At 52.5% G+C, this 16,254-nt stretch overlaps 2 protein-coding genes across 2 annotated transcripts; one reads left to right on the top strand and one right to left on the bottom strand.

Moving 5' to 3' along the window:
* Window positions 1-4,914: 4,914 nt before the first annotated feature.
* On the top strand, window positions 4,915-6,512 carry COX7A1 (cytochrome c oxidase subunit 7A1). Its single transcript, XM_004464872.5, has 4 exons — window positions 4,915-5,033; window positions 5,707-5,793; window positions 5,900-5,984; window positions 6,386-6,512. The coding sequence occupies exons 1-4, from the start codon at window positions 5,019-5,021 to the stop codon at window positions 6,439-6,441; spliced, it is 243 nt and encodes an 80-aa protein (XP_004464929.1). The 5' UTR covers window positions 4,915-5,018; the 3' UTR covers window positions 6,442-6,512.
* Window positions 6,513-7,056: 544 nt separating this feature from the next.
* Window positions 7,057-13,583, bottom strand: CAPNS1 (calpain small subunit 1). Its single transcript, XM_012527695.4, is given in 11 exon segments — window positions 7,057-7,574; window positions 7,748-7,806; window positions 9,722-9,838; window positions 9,953-10,031; window positions 10,134-10,202; window positions 11,579-11,643; window positions 11,734-11,791; window positions 11,968-12,057; window positions 12,342-12,375; window positions 13,365-13,513; window positions 13,515-13,583. Coding segments are annotated over 11 exon segments (798 nt in total). The 5' UTR covers window positions 13,566-13,583; the 3' UTR covers window positions 7,057-7,547.
* Between the last annotated feature and the right edge of the window lie 2,671 nt (window positions 13,584-16,254).

The following is a 16,254-nucleotide window of genomic DNA, read 5'->3' as shown; positions in this document are numbered from 1 at the left end:
GATCCCCTATGTCTAGAAAAGTGTCTGGCACAAAGTAGGTGCTCAGGATATATATTTCAATTTTTCATTATGGAAATTTTCAAACATACACAAAAGTAGAGCAAAGTGAATAAACTGAATATCATCAGGACTCACCAAACTTGCTTCATCTACACTCTCATCCCCTATGAATTTTAAATCAAAACCAAGAAATCATCATTTTATCCATGAATACTTCAAAAATATTTCTAAGAAATAACCACCTGTCCATTATCTAAACTAAGCTATTAACATCAGCTCCTTAATTTAATGAAACATTCAGTCAGTGTTCACATTTTCCCTTTCGGTCATATATATTTTTATATCTTTTGTTTGCTTTATATATTGTTGGTTCAAATCAGGATCAAGACATTTTGTTGAGGGAAACGGATGTGGCTCAAGCAATTGGGCTCCCGTTTACCATATAGGAGGTCCAGGGTTTGATGCCCAGGACCTCCTGGTGAGGGCAAGCTGGCCTGCACAGCAAGCTAGACTATGCGGAGTGCCGGTTCACACAGGAATGCCACCCACACGAAAATGCCATGCCACGCAGGAGTGCTACCCCACACAGGAATGCCGTCCCTGTGCAGGAGTGCCAGCCAATGCAGAGAGCTGGCGCAGCAGGATGACCCAACACGAGACAAAGAAAAGAGAAAATAAGAAGACATAGCAGAACAGGTAGCTAAGGTGGCACAAGAGAGTAATTGCCTCTCTCCCACTCCAGAAGGTCCCAGGATTGGTCTCCGGAGATGCCTAATGAGAATACAAGCAGACACAGAAGAACACACAGCGAATGGACACAGAGAGCAGACAAACGGGGGGCGGGGGGGGGGGGTGTATGAATAAATCTTAAAAAAAAAAAGAAATTTTATTGAATGAATTTGCAGCTTTTAGGAACAAATTATCACTTTATAACGAGGAAGAATGGATATAATTAATATATATCGCCTGTGTTTCATGCCTGTGGGCCTAGTCAGTCACTGCTCTTAACACAAACAAAGCATTTCCAGTATACAGAGTAGGGAGGTTCTAGCTTTTTCTTTTTTTTTTTAAGATTTATTTAATTTCTTTCTCTCCCCTTCCCCCCACCCCCCGCCCCGGTTGTCTATTCTCTGTATCTATTTGCTGTGTCTTCTTTGTCTGCTTCTGTTGTTGTCAGTGGCACGGGAATCTGTGTTTCTTTTTGTTGTGTCATATTGTTGTGTCAGCTCCCGTGTGGGTGGCACCATTCCTAGGCAGGCTGCACTTTCTTTCACGCTGGGCGGCTCTCCTTATGGGGCACACTCCTTGTGCGTGAGGCTCTCCTACATGGGGGACACCCCTGCGTGGCAGGGCACTCCTTGCACACATCAGCACTGTGCATGGGCCAGCTCATCACATGGGTCAGGAGGCCCTGGGTTTGAACTTGGACCTCCCATGTGGTAGGAGGACACCCTAACCACTGGGCCAAGTTCGCTTCCCAGTTCTAATTTTTTCATCCTAAATTCATTTTCTTACTGTCAATCCTAAAACCATATTAAGAGGACAAACAGCCTCTATAACGTCTGTTTCTTAAGGAGAAAGGGCAACCCTATTATGAAAGCAACAACAGTTCTAGCTTCTAGGCTTCTTATATCATAAATATAAAATGAATAAATCAGGTATGGGTTAAAAAAAAAAAGAAAAATATAGCCTATTTTCACTTTGTTTGTATACGCAGAAAAAATATTGGAAGGATACACAAGAAACAACATGGAATGGTTCCTCTGGAGTGGAACTCAAAGAGTTCCCAAGGGGAGGAAGACTTTTCACCCTGTTTACCCTTATGAATTTTAGACCATGTAAATTTATAATCTATTCAGCAACTGTATGAATAAAGTTAAAAGTTTTTAAAAGCCACTCCTAAAACATCATCAAACAGGATTAGTTATATGCAAATTCATTCACGCAAGGTAGTTGTTTTCAGCCTGCCACAAGGTGGCAGCAGAGCGACACCAAAGCAGAGTTCTAGATTATGGAAGCCTGCCAGGAACCAGTCGTCTCTCCCCATTTACCACAAGCAAATTCATGATATATTCTTCCCAGCTCTGAGCTGTGTGACTGTGGTTGAACTAAACCCCAAGATTTCTGACCTAAGGAAACTAATAAATGTTTATTGTTGTTTTAAGCTGCTACATTTCAGAACAATTTTACTCAGCCATACACAATGAATATATCAGACATCATTCTATTACACCAAAAAATTTTTGAGTGTGTATTTCTTAAATATAGGTACTCTTTTTTTTTAATATAACCACAATAGCATTTATCATACATAAAATTAAAAGTTATTTCATAAAATCAAATATTCAGATAGTCTAGTTGATGACATGTTTACTTGGGGGACGAATACTGACATCTGCAATTTACTTTGAAATGCATTTAAATAAAAATGGATTGATGGATGGATAGAAACACAGATGACATGGTATGTGATAAAGCAAATATAGCAAAATATTTACTGTAGAAACTTGGCATGTCTATGAGTGTTCATTAGGAAATCCCTCCATGTTTTTTGTATCTTTAAAGTTTTTCATAAAAATTGTTGAGGGAAAAGTCAATCAGTCCTCAAATTTCCAAATGTCTTAAAAACTGTCATAATATTTACTTACTGTTTTTCCTTTTAGAATCCAAAGAAGTTCCACACATCAAGATTGAATTTTGGGGGTGGGGAGTGGGGGTATATGGGAACCTCTTATATTTTTTAATGTAACATTTTGTGTGTATCTTAAAAAAAATAAATAAATAAATAAGGGGAAAAAAAGAAGGATATGGCCAAATACTGCTGAAGTAGTCAATAAAATGAAGACTGCAACTAAAAAAAACATTGTATTTTGACACCTTTTTGTTAGTCTGGATGCTAACCAATACAGGGTAGCATAGCTTACATCTCCCAGCTGGCTCTTTAGACTGAGTTTGAGCCCTTTAATCGGCAAGATGACAAAAACATTCCCAAAAAAGTCGTAAGAAAAGGCTGTAGCAGCTTCTTGTTTGGGCTTCCTGACCATCACGACTGCTACAGGGGTGTGTTCTTAACTTCCTCCCTCAAGGGCAGCTTCGGAGCAACAGCTTTCCTTGCAGGATAGTTTCTACATATGCAGGGAATCATTCCTGTGGGACTAGCCTGGAAGCAAGATATGCAACCAGTGCCATGGCACAGGGCCCCACACCTGGCAGGGCCCCAAGCTTGGAGTTTAATGCTCTGCAGTTACCATGTTGAAACTCACAATATGCAATCTTTGAATTTGTGTTTTGCAATGAAGTTTGATGGGACAATGGGGTTCGACTCACACGTCATCCTGCCTCCCCACCACCTCTGCCCCCTACTGTTCACGTATACTATTGGAATGACGAAGGGACTATAAGATTCACCACATATATGTTTGTATATTTCATAAAACGTATTTAAATATGGAGGGAAGAATCATCTATTAAATCAGCCCACTGTGGTTCTTAGATGGAAAAATCTGACAGAGTAAATTTACCAAGAGCTGGAAAATGTTAAGGGAATTCAATTAAATCATAAAAGCCCTCTTAAAAAAAGATCATTAAAACCTTTTAGAGTAGGCCAGAATCATGGCTAAAACCATTAGGGCAACTCTGCTCAACCCTGGCTGCATATTAGAATTACCTCGGGAGTTTTTAAGAAACCCAAGGCCCAGGCCACACCCCAGACTCACTGAATTCGAACTTTTTGGTGGCAAGACTCAGCTATTAGGATTTTATAAGGCACTCCAGGTGATTTGAATGTGCAGTCAAGTGTGATTAAGTGAAAGGCTAGTGAAGTTTTTACAAAGAAAGTATCTCTCCCTTCCTTTTTATTCTCTCTCTAGACAGATGATAGATATATAGAAATATAAATGCTTAGTCATCTTAAAAGTTCCAGATAAAATGTTCCTTTACCTCAAATACTTTACCATGCATTTCTTAAAAACAAGGACATAATTTTGATGGTGCACCATCAAAATTAGGAAATTAAAACGATACAATGACACTGTCAATACACAGACCTTATTCAAAATCCACCCATTTTCCCGCTAATCAAGAGAAAAAAAATTAAACTTTTTTTTTTTCTGATCCAAGATACAGTCTAGAAATTATGGGTTGTTGGGCTTTTCTTTTTTTAAGTCCTTTTTTGTTTGCAATATATTTTTGAGTGTGAAATAAGATGTTTGGGGTTTGTTTTAAAATATGCCAGTTAAAAAAAGTTGAGTGGGGGAGATAAATGTGTAACACTAGAACGTTGATAATTCCTGAAGGTGATGGACAAGAACGGAGGTTCATTATACCTTTTGCACTGCTTTTGTCTGTTTGAGATATTCCACGAAAAAACACAGGAAAATTAAATACAAAAAAATGTGTAATATATGAACCTTACCCCTATAAAACATGAAGAATGCGGGCGATTTTTCTTTTCTGTGCAATAACTGTGCTAGCTCAGTTAATGCTCTTTTATGCTCTCAACAAACCTTTGAGGAAGATCCTGACCCGGACACCCCATGTTAGGGATACAGAATCTAAAGCTCAGAGGTGCGATCACCCAGTTTTGAGCACAGTTCGGACCCCAGTTTACCTGTGTCCTCATCCTCAACTCCGGTAGGGCGATCCGAGAGACCCGGGGAAGAATCTTAGCAAAGCTGCCAAGGAGCACGTCTCTGAGAAAATCACCGGAGCGTCGGTGCTGGCACCGCGCCCGCTCAGCTCGCGCCAATAGAAATTCTGAAATGAGTGACCGAGCGCGGCGCCTATGCTTTGGTGCGGGGGCGGGGCTGGAGCGTCTTCTCGGCGCTCCTATTGGACAAATCTAGAACCCGGCCGCCCAATTTGCGGGCCTGTTGCCCACCCGCCCCCGCCGAGGCCCCGCCCCCAGCTGTGCGCCCGCGCGGCGTGGGCGTGGGCGTGGCCTGGGCCTCTCCGGGAGGGCCGCGCGCCGTGTGTCCTTGGGCGGAGAGGGGAGGTGACTCAGGCGAAGAGGACGCGGAATGAGGGCCCTGCGGGTGAGGGCCCCCCACCGGAATCCCTGGCCTCTATATGGGACTCCCTAAACCTCCTGGGATCTGGAGCCTTGGAACGTGAAGCCCCCCAGGGCTCGGGGCCCCTACCCCTACCCCCAGTGAGACAGCCGGAGACCCCTATTGTCCCCAAAGCCCCGGGTCTGAACCTATTCCCTTCATCCAGGGCTCCCTCAAACAGCATCTCGGTGCCCAGGCACTGGGAACCTAAACTCCCCCCCTCCCACTACCACCCTTCTTCGGCAGCTTGGAAACCCTTTAGGGACCCCCGATCCAGTCCCCGACATGCCCAGGGTGTGGGCTCTTCCCATGAATCCATGAAACCCCAAAAAAACATCTTGAACCTGGACCCCCACCCAGAACCTGAATCTCCCTTCTGGGTTCGCTCCCCTTCGAGGACCCTCTAGACAGCCTGGTACCCACCTCCCAGGCGGACCCCCAGAGTGGGCCTCCCCAAAGCTGGTTCTTTCTAGACCCGAGCCCCTGCCCCACCCCTGAGCCCCCTCCCCACCCCTGACAGCAGCTCGGGTCTTGAGGGAGACGCTCTGGAAGGACAGCACTGTCCCCAAGCGCAGATCTCAGGCAGCCCGGTCCCCGCCGGCCCCACTAGAGACTCAACTCTGGTGCGTCCAGTACCCCGCGCCCCGTCCCCCCGCAGGTCTCCCGGGCGCTGGCTCGCTCCTTCAGCTCCACCGCCCGGAACCGCTTTGAGAACCGCGTGGCCGAGAACCAGAAACTCTTCCAGGTGGGCCGGGGCGGGGGGAGGGGGGGGCGCAAGTTTGGCTCCCCAGCGTTGGGGCGGGGGGAGATGGGTTCCCCAGCTTTTTCTCAACTGAGGCTCCCGCACCCAGGCGGACAATGACCTCCCGGTGCATTTGAAGGGCGGGGCAGGCGACAACATCCTGTACCGACTGACTATGGCGCTGTGCCTGGGGGGTGAGTGCGGGGCCAGCTGGGCGGAGCTGCTGGGGGAAGGGAAGAGAGGGCTGACTAGCACTTGGGCTGGAGTTTGGGAAGAGGCTTGGGCCCTGCGCTGGCCAGGTTTGGGGAGGCAGCTGGAGCCCACGGTGGGGTATAGGGAGGGGGCTGCCTGGGGTTTGGGTCCTAGGAGAGAACTGGGCCAGTGATGGGGCTGAGACCCAGGCTGGAAAGCACCCAGCCTGGATCAATGCAGGTTCCCCACCTGGGTGGGCTTCCCTTTGGGAAGCTAGCTGGAGTCCCAACTGGGGCTGGGATCCAAGTGGGTGAGGGGGAGCCTGTGAGGAGCTTAAGGTCCGAGATGGGGTTCAGGGAGGGGATAAGGGTCTCATTCCGCATCCTCCAATCTCCTTTCCTAGGCACCACCTACAGCCTCTACTGCCTTGGCTGGGCCTCCTTCCCCCACAGCAAGTGAGGCCAAGCAACCCAGAGGGCGTGGGGGACTTGGACAAGTTCAATAAATACACTGCCTTCTTGAGGAACCCAGCCCAGCTCTGGCCTCTGTGTGTGTCCCCAGCCCTGAGTCCCTCGCCTTGGACCAGAGCTATTCCTACCATGTGGCTGCCTCTCAGCCTTCTCTGGAGGTGCTGGGGACCTCAAACAGCACCCCTGGGCCACCCTTCATGGCCTGGGGACCTGGGGTCAGGTCTTTAGTGAATTAGGGGTTCTGCACGGCAGGGGTGGCCTCTCCCCACAAAGGCCTGCAGGTGGGAAGCAAGAGCCAGGGCCAGGGCAAACATGGCGTTGGGGGACAGAGACGGGTGGCATCCAGACCTCCCAGGCTCTGTAAGCAGGAGAGATCACCTGGGTTTCAGGGTCCCAGTCTCAGCCTCCACGGATCTGTGAAGGATCTCAGCCAGAGACTAGCTCAACTGGAACTCAGTATGAGAAAAACAATGTGGCTGAGAGAAGGCCTCACTACAGATCTGGGGACAAACAAAACCACCCGCACTCCCAACTCAGGACCCAGACCCTGCCCCAGAGAGAGCCCAAGCCACCCCTCGACTTTCAGAACAGGAAGTACATCCCATAGAGAACAGCAACTGGTGTGCATTTATTTCCTCCTGGGCCTGGCAGGCCGGGAGCAGAATACAGACAAAAGGCACTGGGGCATGGTGGTGTGTATGGGGGGGGATGGGTGTGACAGTACTGAGAGGGACTGCAGTGATCCTCCAAAAACAAGAGAGGGGCCTTCAAGGCATGGAAGCAGCACAAGTGTTGGACTTGGCGCAGGGTACAGGACAGGGGTTATGGAGTGGGTGTAAGATGGTGTTGTAGGGAGGCGTGACCCTCGGGCAGGGCATGCTAGAGTGTCTTTGAGCCAGGGGTAACTTGGAACATAGCACGCTGGGCCCTGGCTAGTGATGGAGAAGCTGGACACCAAAGGCTGGGAGCAGAGAGACCTGTGGGTCAGCAGAACCCATGAAGACGAGACTGTAGACAGGATTGGCTTTGGGAGACCAGGGGGTCCAAGGTGACTCCTACAGCGCGGTGGTGAGGGAGCAGGTCTGGGCGTCCCATTCAAGAGTACATGGTCAGCTGCAGCCACTGGGAAGAGGAAGGCATGGAGAGCCAGGTACAGGGGACCCAGCAATACCAGACTCCCTCCTCAGCCTCACCCAGGGGTTATAGGAAAATAGGGAGGGGGCCCACGCTTAGAGGTGGGACACAGGGTTGAGGAAAGCCTCTTGCAACCCCCACACCCCAAGTGGGGTTCTTACCTCCTGGATGTTCACCTGGATTTGCCCAGTGCCATCTCTGTCGAGAGATTTGAAGGCACCTGGAGAAGGGAGGGGGGAAGCAACACTGGCTTTTAGGATCATCACATTTTCTAAAATATGGTATGATTATTAATAACTACAGCTAACACTTTATTGGGTGCTTACTCTATGCCAAGCACTGTGCAAAGCCTCCTATGCGTTACCTGATTTAATACAATCCTATGAGGTAAGCATTACCTTAAAATGAGGCAGAGAGGAGTGCAGTGACGAGCCCCAGGTCACAAAGCAAGAAAAGCGAGGAGACTGGGATTCAAACCCTCTAAGCCCCTTCCTTTCCTGCCCCACCCAAACAGGCTGCCAGAAGGAGGCCCTGCAGGTGCCATCTCTACATGCCCCTAAATACTGGCATGGTCCCCACACCTGCCCTGAAACCTTACTCCAAGTTCCCCTCTAGCTGCCACCCTGTCCCTCCCCCTCCACAGCCACAGAGGTGTCTATACTATCTGCTTCTTCCTTCTCACTCACGCCTCGGCCACCAGCTGCAGGCGTCCACACATGGTGTTCCCGACACCGCACTCACTGCAGTCCCCAAGGCCCCTTGCTGGGGAATCCAGTGGCCATTTCTTGGGTGTTCTTGTATCATAAGTGAATTCTAGTATCATGCACCCTGCTGTGCACTCCCACCCTCCCTCCACGTCCCTGCCCCTTTTTCTCTACCCACACTCAACGCCATTGCCACCTCTCTCTCTCTCTCTCTCTCTCTCTCTCTCTCTCTCTCTCTCTCTCTCTCTCTCTCTCTCTCTCTCTCTCTCTCTCTCTCACACACACACACACACACACACACACACAGGACAGTCCTGGCTCCCTCCCCCTTCCTCAGACTCCCAGGGCCATTTTACCACCCCATGGTCTGTGTCCCCTCTGCTGACTATATCGCCTCTGCCCCCAGCGCTGGCCTCTCCTCAGCCTCCTGGATGTTCCCTGGGCCCCACGCTGGCCTCAGCACCACATCCCAATCTGCTCCTCCTGCATCCCCTCAGTGGCACAAGCCCCCTAACCCCCAGGCCCCACCCTGGATGCCTCTCTCCCCTGCCCCCCGTCAGCCCCATGGCCCATCCTCTTAGCCTCCTAAGCATCCCTCACCACAGTCCTCCACGGACTTTGGGGAGGCCAAGGGAATTTTCCTAAAGCCAAACCTGACCCTGGACCTCCCCATGCTTCTCTAGTGCCTCCAGTTGAGACTGGGCACCCCTGAACTTGGCTCTGAGGGCCCTGCTCAATCTGACCATGCCCTCTGCTCCAGCCTCCTCTCACTCAACACTCAGCTCAGGGATCAGACTAGATTTGAGTTCAAATTCTAGCTTTGCCACTTTATGGCTGAGTAGAAGCGACTTTGCTTTCTTGACCCCCAGGCTACTCCATAAAGCGAGGACAGTCATTCCCACTTCTCAGGGATGCCTTAAGGATTCAGGGCATGATGGTCTTAATAAAAGCCCTCGAGATCCAGCCCCTACTGACTCCTCCCAGCCCTTTGGGTCCATCCCACCCTCTCTTCGGTGCTCTTTCAATGCCTAAGAGTCTAACAAGCACCATCTTCTTTCCCTCCTAATCTTTGCACAGCCTACTCAGCTCTTCCTGACCCTTTTCACTAGGATCAGTCCTCCTCATTCTCCAGGTCTTACTCATGCCCTCCTCCAGGAAGCCACTCAGGTCCCTCCTAGAGTCAAATAGCCCTCTCGGATCTGCCCATCACAACCCCATCCCGCTGGCCTGAGCTTTCCCATCCCAGCCATGACCATTCTGGGCTCAGTTTCTCCACCACTGGACTGAGTTGCATGGGGGTAGGAACTGGGGCTGTGTCAGTCACTGCTGTACCCCTGGCACTGCCCACCTTGGGGTCAAGCCTAGAGGAGACCTGGGCCAATGGAAGGGGAACAGATGCCCACCCAGCAGGAAAGGTGGAGCAGCACTCACGGAACATGGCGTCCAGCCTGACCAGGCAGCTGATGAAGTTGTCAAAATCCATGTTCCCTGCCTCGTCAGAGTAGCGGCGGATGATCATGTTGTAGAGGTGCTCGTTCAGGTGGAACCCTGAGAATGGTTTATATCCTCAGGCCTCTACCCCCAGATCCAGGCTCAGACCTGCTCAGTGCGGGCTGCCTCACCAATCCTGCCCCAGCCCCACCGCATCGCCGCCAGCCCCACCTGCTGCCTCAAAGGCCCCTGGGAGTTCACTGCTGCAGATGGTCCCTGAACGGTCAACGTCAAACTGTTTGTATATGGCCTGTGGGGACATGGAGATTCAGGGTTCAACTGAGCATCATGGAGAGTGTGAGCTCCATGGCTGGGGGCCCAGGTGCTAAGAGCTTCACAGGCCGCCACGCACCTGCCACTTTTTGATGTTGTTCCACAGATACTTGAACTCCTCGAAGCCCAGCTTGCCCGTGGTGTCGCTCTGGTGGGAGGGTGTTAAGAACAGTGTGATGGCTACACCCAGTGTGTGCGCTGCCTGAGCCACTGTGCACAGATGATGGCAACGGCCTGGCAGGGGAACCCAGGCTAAATCTCCAGCTCTTGTCCCCTGCAGTCATGCCACCTTGGGTGTGATTTTGTCTTTCAAATTATCCATACATAATTTAGTTGCTATTTCTAAACGATAAAGACTCTCTTTTTAAACTATGAAGAATTCTATCAAACATCTCCAAACTACTGATTCCTCACCTGAAAATAATCATTAATTCCTCAATTACAAAATTCTTGAGAGTAACTCAATGTCATAAATGTTAAAACACGTCAAAAACGATCTTAGAACTCTAAGGAAATAAGGTAACAGGAAGCACCTGCTCGGTGTGTGGAAAAAACCGATGAAGATATTGGCATAAAACCCTTAGCCCAGGGTTTGGCATTTGATAGATGCACAATAAATAATTACAAAATGGCAAAGGTTAATCGAGCACTTAGCACACACTATTCTGGACACAGCTCCTCAGAAACACCAGTCTTTGCCCTAAATCCTTAGGTCACCAACCCTACCAGTATTTTTCCCCCATTTTTCCCCAGAAGACTGAGTCAGAGCTGGAAATTGCCCTGAGAAATATCACAACAGCTAACGTGTACAAAGCCCTTCCCAGGTGCTTGCCCTGTGCCGCACTATTCCCACAGAGCTCAATTTGTAGTTTCACCAATATCACTCTCTCCATTTAACAGAGAGGGAAATCAAGGTATGGAGAGGCTCAGTAACCTTGCTAAGAGCTGGAGCTGGGACACCCAAGGCTGGCTAATTACAGGCCCATGTGCACATATGCATGTGTGTCCCTACGTTCCATGTATGTGGCTAAGTGTGGACATGGGCATAAGAGCAGTTATAAGCTTGGGTTCTCAAACCCAAAAGACCTCAGTTCAAATTCCTATCCTGTAACTTCAGACAAATGAATGCCTCTCTCTGAGCCAGTTTCCTCACCTATAGAGTATAAAGGTAATGCTTGTCTAGTAGGGTGGCTCTGAAGGTTCAGTCACGCAATGTAGGTAAATTCCTATCCTGCCACTGTAACTTCAGACAAATGAATGCCTCTCTCTGAGCCAGTTTCCTCACCTATAGAGTATAAAGGTAATGCTTGTCTAGTAGGGTGGCTCTGAATGTTCAGTCACACAATGTAGGTAAAGTACCCAGCTGTGACAGCCACTGCTGCTACTATTTATTGGTACCATGTCCTCATGCGGCTGTTTGCTCTCACAAATGCTTGTTCACGTACCTATGAAAGCTGTCCCAACCAAACACTCAGGAAATTCCCCCTCTGCCCAGGACCTCTCCCATACTGCCCCCAAGGATACATCCATCACGGCCACCATGCTGCGACATGTGTCAAGGCCAAAACCATCCGTCTTCAGATCAGGGTCTGGAGGAACAGGTTAAAATAAAGGTCAACGGCCAGGGGTCACAGCCACCTCAGCCCCCATACCTAAATGTGCCCTATCCAGTCACTCACGTCGGGTCACAATCTTGTTGAGAATGTTCATGAGTTCCGTGGCACTGACCTCCATGTCCTGCGGGGAGAAGTAAGGGGGGGAGGAGGTCAGGGGTGACCAGAAGTAGTGGGCATGTCCTAGCAGAATATGGGCACTTTGGGATTGTCACCGTCAATCAAGTATGTGTGTGCCAGGCAGTCCAGAAGAAGGCAAGGGAAGGGCTAGGACAGGGCCTGGGGTCCCCGGTTACTTACCTCTCCAGCCAGCTGGGCAAATAGTCTCCGGAACTGTCGCACCTCCTCACTTTCGTTGGCTTCAATGTTGGAGTAATGGGTGCGTGGGGGCTGCAGAGGGATGAGATCTCAGAGCAGGTAGGGAGAGGGGTGTGTTGGCCAGGAAGATGCCCCCACCAAAGTGCGCTAGGTGGGGAAGTCAGAGTGGACTGGGTGGAGGAGTGAGCAAAGGAATGGGGAGTGTTGGCTGGCTAAGATCCACAGCTAAGTTGGGGGAAATGGCAAGTAAAACTTAACAGGAGAGGGGTTTCATAGGAGGGAGGGGGAAAGAGCCTTCTCCAAAGTGACAGGGATGGGACTGGAAAGGGCCTTGGGGGGAAAAAGGGGCAGCTCACCGGGGGCTCTGGGTTGTACTGCGCAGCCGCCTCGCTGAGAAGAGACACGGGGAGTTAGTGTCGGGGGCGGGGCCTCCAACTGGCAAGGCCAGCAAAACTGCCACCGCGAGCCCCCACATCCCAAACTCTGAAACCCCAGCCCACACCCTCCCTACATGGTCCCTTCCTCTGCGCCATCCATCCTTGTCCTCACCTGCCCCTATCCTTGTTGCCCTGGTCAAGTCCCCCCTTTCCTTCCATCAGGCCAGCTTCACCCGCCAGGAAACCCACGGGCCTGCCCCCACCGCAGGCTCCACTACCGCCAGGGACCACGTACCCAATGGCAGATTCCAGAATCGTCCTGACCCCACCCATTTCCAGCCCAGAATCTCACCCAGACTCAGTTGACCCCGCCCCTTGGAGGGCTCCCTTCCTAGACGATGTGCCCAGTTTCCCCGGGCCTGCCCCTCCTCCTTAGGTACCATTTGCCCAAGACTACCCCCCCTCCCGAATGCCTGTATTCCCAGCATCCCGCCCCAACTTCATTAGGCCCCGCCCCTTCAACGGATCACTGCTCAGTGGGAAAGGTCCCTGTCAACTACCTGCCCTACCCGCCACCACAGCATTTTTCTCCATTAATTCAGCCAGTTCCCAGCTAGACCCTGCACCTTCAAGGCCCATTTCCCCCACACCATTAGGTCTCGGCCTCTCCTGGGCCCATCTCCTCATAAACCCACCTAGGGCAGCAAGGCCACGCCCACTTCAAGCCCCGCCCCCAGCCAATATGGCTCCACCCCTTCCACGTTTCTCTCCAGGTTGGGACATGCAGGCAGGGCAAGCCTCCCGTCTCCCAAGACCCCGCCCGCTTCCATCAGGGTAAGTCCCTCTTGGGCCCACATCCTCACTGACACCTCCCCCCAGCAAGCCCCGCCCCCACGAGAAAGGGCTGGTTTCGCTAGGCCCCGCCCCCAGCCCGCCTCCGCGCCAAAGCCCCGCCCAGGCGCCGCCCCGAGCCTGTTCTAGCCGGGCCCCGCCTCTCCTTACCTGATGGCGCTGATGACCCCGCCCAGGATGCGCATGCCCATTCCGCCGCCGCCGCCGCCGCCACCACCACCGCCGCCGCCGCCGCCGCCGCCCCCAGCCCCGCTGATCAGGCCTCCGAGCACATTCCCCAGGCCTCCGCCCAGGCCCCCCGCCTCCCCCGCCGCCGCCGCCGCCCTTCAAGAACGAGTTAACCAGGAACATGGCTGCGACTCGAAGGACTCCTGAGGAGGGAAAGACGGTCAGGGGGCCGCCGCGCCCCGGAACTCCCCGGACCCCCAAAGAACAAATTTTCGGCAGCTGGATGTGGGGGAGGCCTCTGGTGGGGGCCGGTCTTCCGGCTGGGGTCTGTGCTTGCGGGGGAGGGTGGTCCTCGGGTGGGTGGGAGAGGGACGGAGGAGCAGGTTTGAAACCCCTCAGGTCTACAGGGTCGCCGTCGGGCTCGAGTCCACGCACCGCGGTCTCTAAGGGGAGGGCCCGGTCGGGACGGGCAGTGTATGCAGATACGGGGCGTCTCCGACGTGGGCGGGCGCTCGAATCTGAGACCCAGAACCCCAGAATTGGAGTCCTCGGCCGGGCAGGGGCGCGGACCTAGGATCATCGGCCTGTGGGTCCCGGGCGGACTTGAGGGAATCCCGGAAGTGGAAGCGAGGGTCTGGGAACTCCCAGCGGCGGGATTACCGTGTCACTGCCGGGCTGTGGCCTCACGTCTGAGGTCGTGATCCCAGGCGCAGGGTAACAGGGTCCCCACTGAAGCTGGGGGCACGCATCTAGGATTGTGGTTCTGGAGGTCCCAGGGCAGAATTTAGGGGGCACCACTCTAATCTATAAGAGCGCAACTCGGATCACGAGACGGGGGTACCCCGGGGCCAGGATAACGGGGGCCGGATAGCTCTGGGGATTCCTGAGGCCAGGACCTCGGGTCTCATCAGCTCTGGGGCCCGCCGGGGCCGGGACTACGGGTTGGGGTGGGGGGATCCGGGCCGAACGCTCACCGCCTAGCTCCCAGGTCCGTGGGTCGCGCGGCCCGTTGGTCTACTCCTCCCGGGCCTCGGGCTGCGTCCGGCTCCGGAGGGCGTGGCCGGTGACTCAGGCGGCTCTGCGGGGTTCAGGCTCCGCGAAGCGGCCCAGGCGGCATCCGCGCGGTCCTAGAGCCGATGTCATCAACTGCGCCTGCGCACGCCGATCTCGGCGTTAGGGGCCGTGTAGCCGTGGCTCCGCCCTTCAGCGGGTGAGTTCCAACCCCGCCCCGACCTGAAATGGTTTGAGGGCTTCTCTCAAGAATTTGGAGAAACTTTAAGCACCCGCCGAGAACCCGCGCCCGAGGTTCACCTCCACCCAGCTGCAGATGCGGTCTTCGGTCCGTTCGAAAAAGTGCTTTTAGCATACGGCCTCTATACAGGCCTGGCGGCCACAGACAACATTTGGAGGCCCCCAGTTTTGTTTGGTTCGCACTCCGGGGACAACCGTCCGCATTTGTATTAGGGACTGAGGCTAGACTGGTCTTCCCCGGTCCCTGCAGCAGCATGGATGGCGGTCAAACTGCGAGTAGGACTTCCCCAGCTGGGAAAGCAGTCTTGCTCCATCCACTTCCATCCCCGAGTCGGGGGTCGTTTTTCCTGGCCGGGTCCAATGTCTCGACTCAGTCTTCTGGTCTAAAGAAGGGCCGGGACTGAGGAAGGGTCCTCTGGCCACAGTCTCTCCAGTTGTTACCGAGGTACTGGGCGGGCCTGCGGCGGGGTAATTGAGAGGAAAAACCGCTACTGCTGTCACCTGCTCTATTTCCAGCGTCCAAACTGTGCACCCTGTACTTCCTCAGGGCTCTCCACAGCTCCTCAGAGGGAGCTCTCTGGGCCTTAGCGCCTCCCCTGGAGGGTGGTGAGGCCTGAGGCTGAACCCTAACTCTGCCCCTTAATGTCTGTGCCATCCCAAGACAGTGACTTGAAATCTCTGAGCTGCGATTTGCTCCTCTGTAAAGTGAGACTTAAGGGTCTCCCTCTCCTCCCCTCACTAGACCCCTATTAGAATTAAGTGATAAACTCTTAGTAAACGGGAGCTATTAAATGCCTCTGTGCTTGTGGCCACCCGTGCTGACCCCACCGCTGCCCACACAATGACTGCCAAGCCCCTCCCTAAGTGCTTTACTCATGTCTCCTCATTTGTCTTCATACCACCCCTATGGGTGGTTACTTTTATTTTCCCCATTTTACAGATAGGTAAACTGACTCCTAAACCCATTCAGTCAGGCTCCCTGGCCTGTGCCCTTAATCACTACCCTAATGCACTGGCTCCCCAGTCACATAATTAATATGATAATAGCTCAAATAACAAGGTCACAACAGACAACCACATTCGCAGCTAATGCTTCCTGAGGGCTTCCTGGGGCCAGGCCAGGCAGCTGCTACACAAGCCTCGTGTCTGAGGCAGGAACCAACAGGAGAGAAAATGGAGGCTGCGTGGCCTCAGGTCACAGAGGGTGGCAGAACCAGGCCTGAACCTGAGCTTGGCTGAGGCCAAATCTTTTGGTGGTGACTAGTCTGGATTCCCTTGTCTCCGCACCCCTCCCTGCCACTCAGAGTTTCAGTTGAACTGAGTGCCTTCAGCGGCCTGTCCTCTTCCTGGCTCACTGCTGCCAGGCCTTTGTGTGAGCTGTGCCCTCTGCCTGGAACACTCCTACTGTCGTTTTATGCCTGGTTTTGTAGCTACTCAGGCTTTGGGTGTCAGCTCAGGAGTCACCTTTTCCAGGAAACCCTCCCTGACCCACTCCCACCCAAAACTAGCTGAGGCTTTCAGTTATATGCTCTCAAAATGACTTGTACTTTCGCATGGCATACACTGTCCATTGTAATCATGTTGTGATCTAGGTCTGCCTCCCAGATCTCCTAACCCTGGT

Source organism: Dasypus novemcinctus, chromosome 18 (assembly GCF_030445035.2).
Source record: "Dasypus novemcinctus isolate mDasNov1 chromosome 18, mDasNov1.1.hap2, whole genome shotgun sequence".
NCBI lineage: Eukaryota > Metazoa > Chordata > Mammalia > Cingulata > Dasypodidae > Dasypus > Dasypus novemcinctus.
The sequence above is the reverse complement of the archived record's forward strand: the minus strand, read 5'-3'. Positions and strand labels throughout refer to the sequence as shown.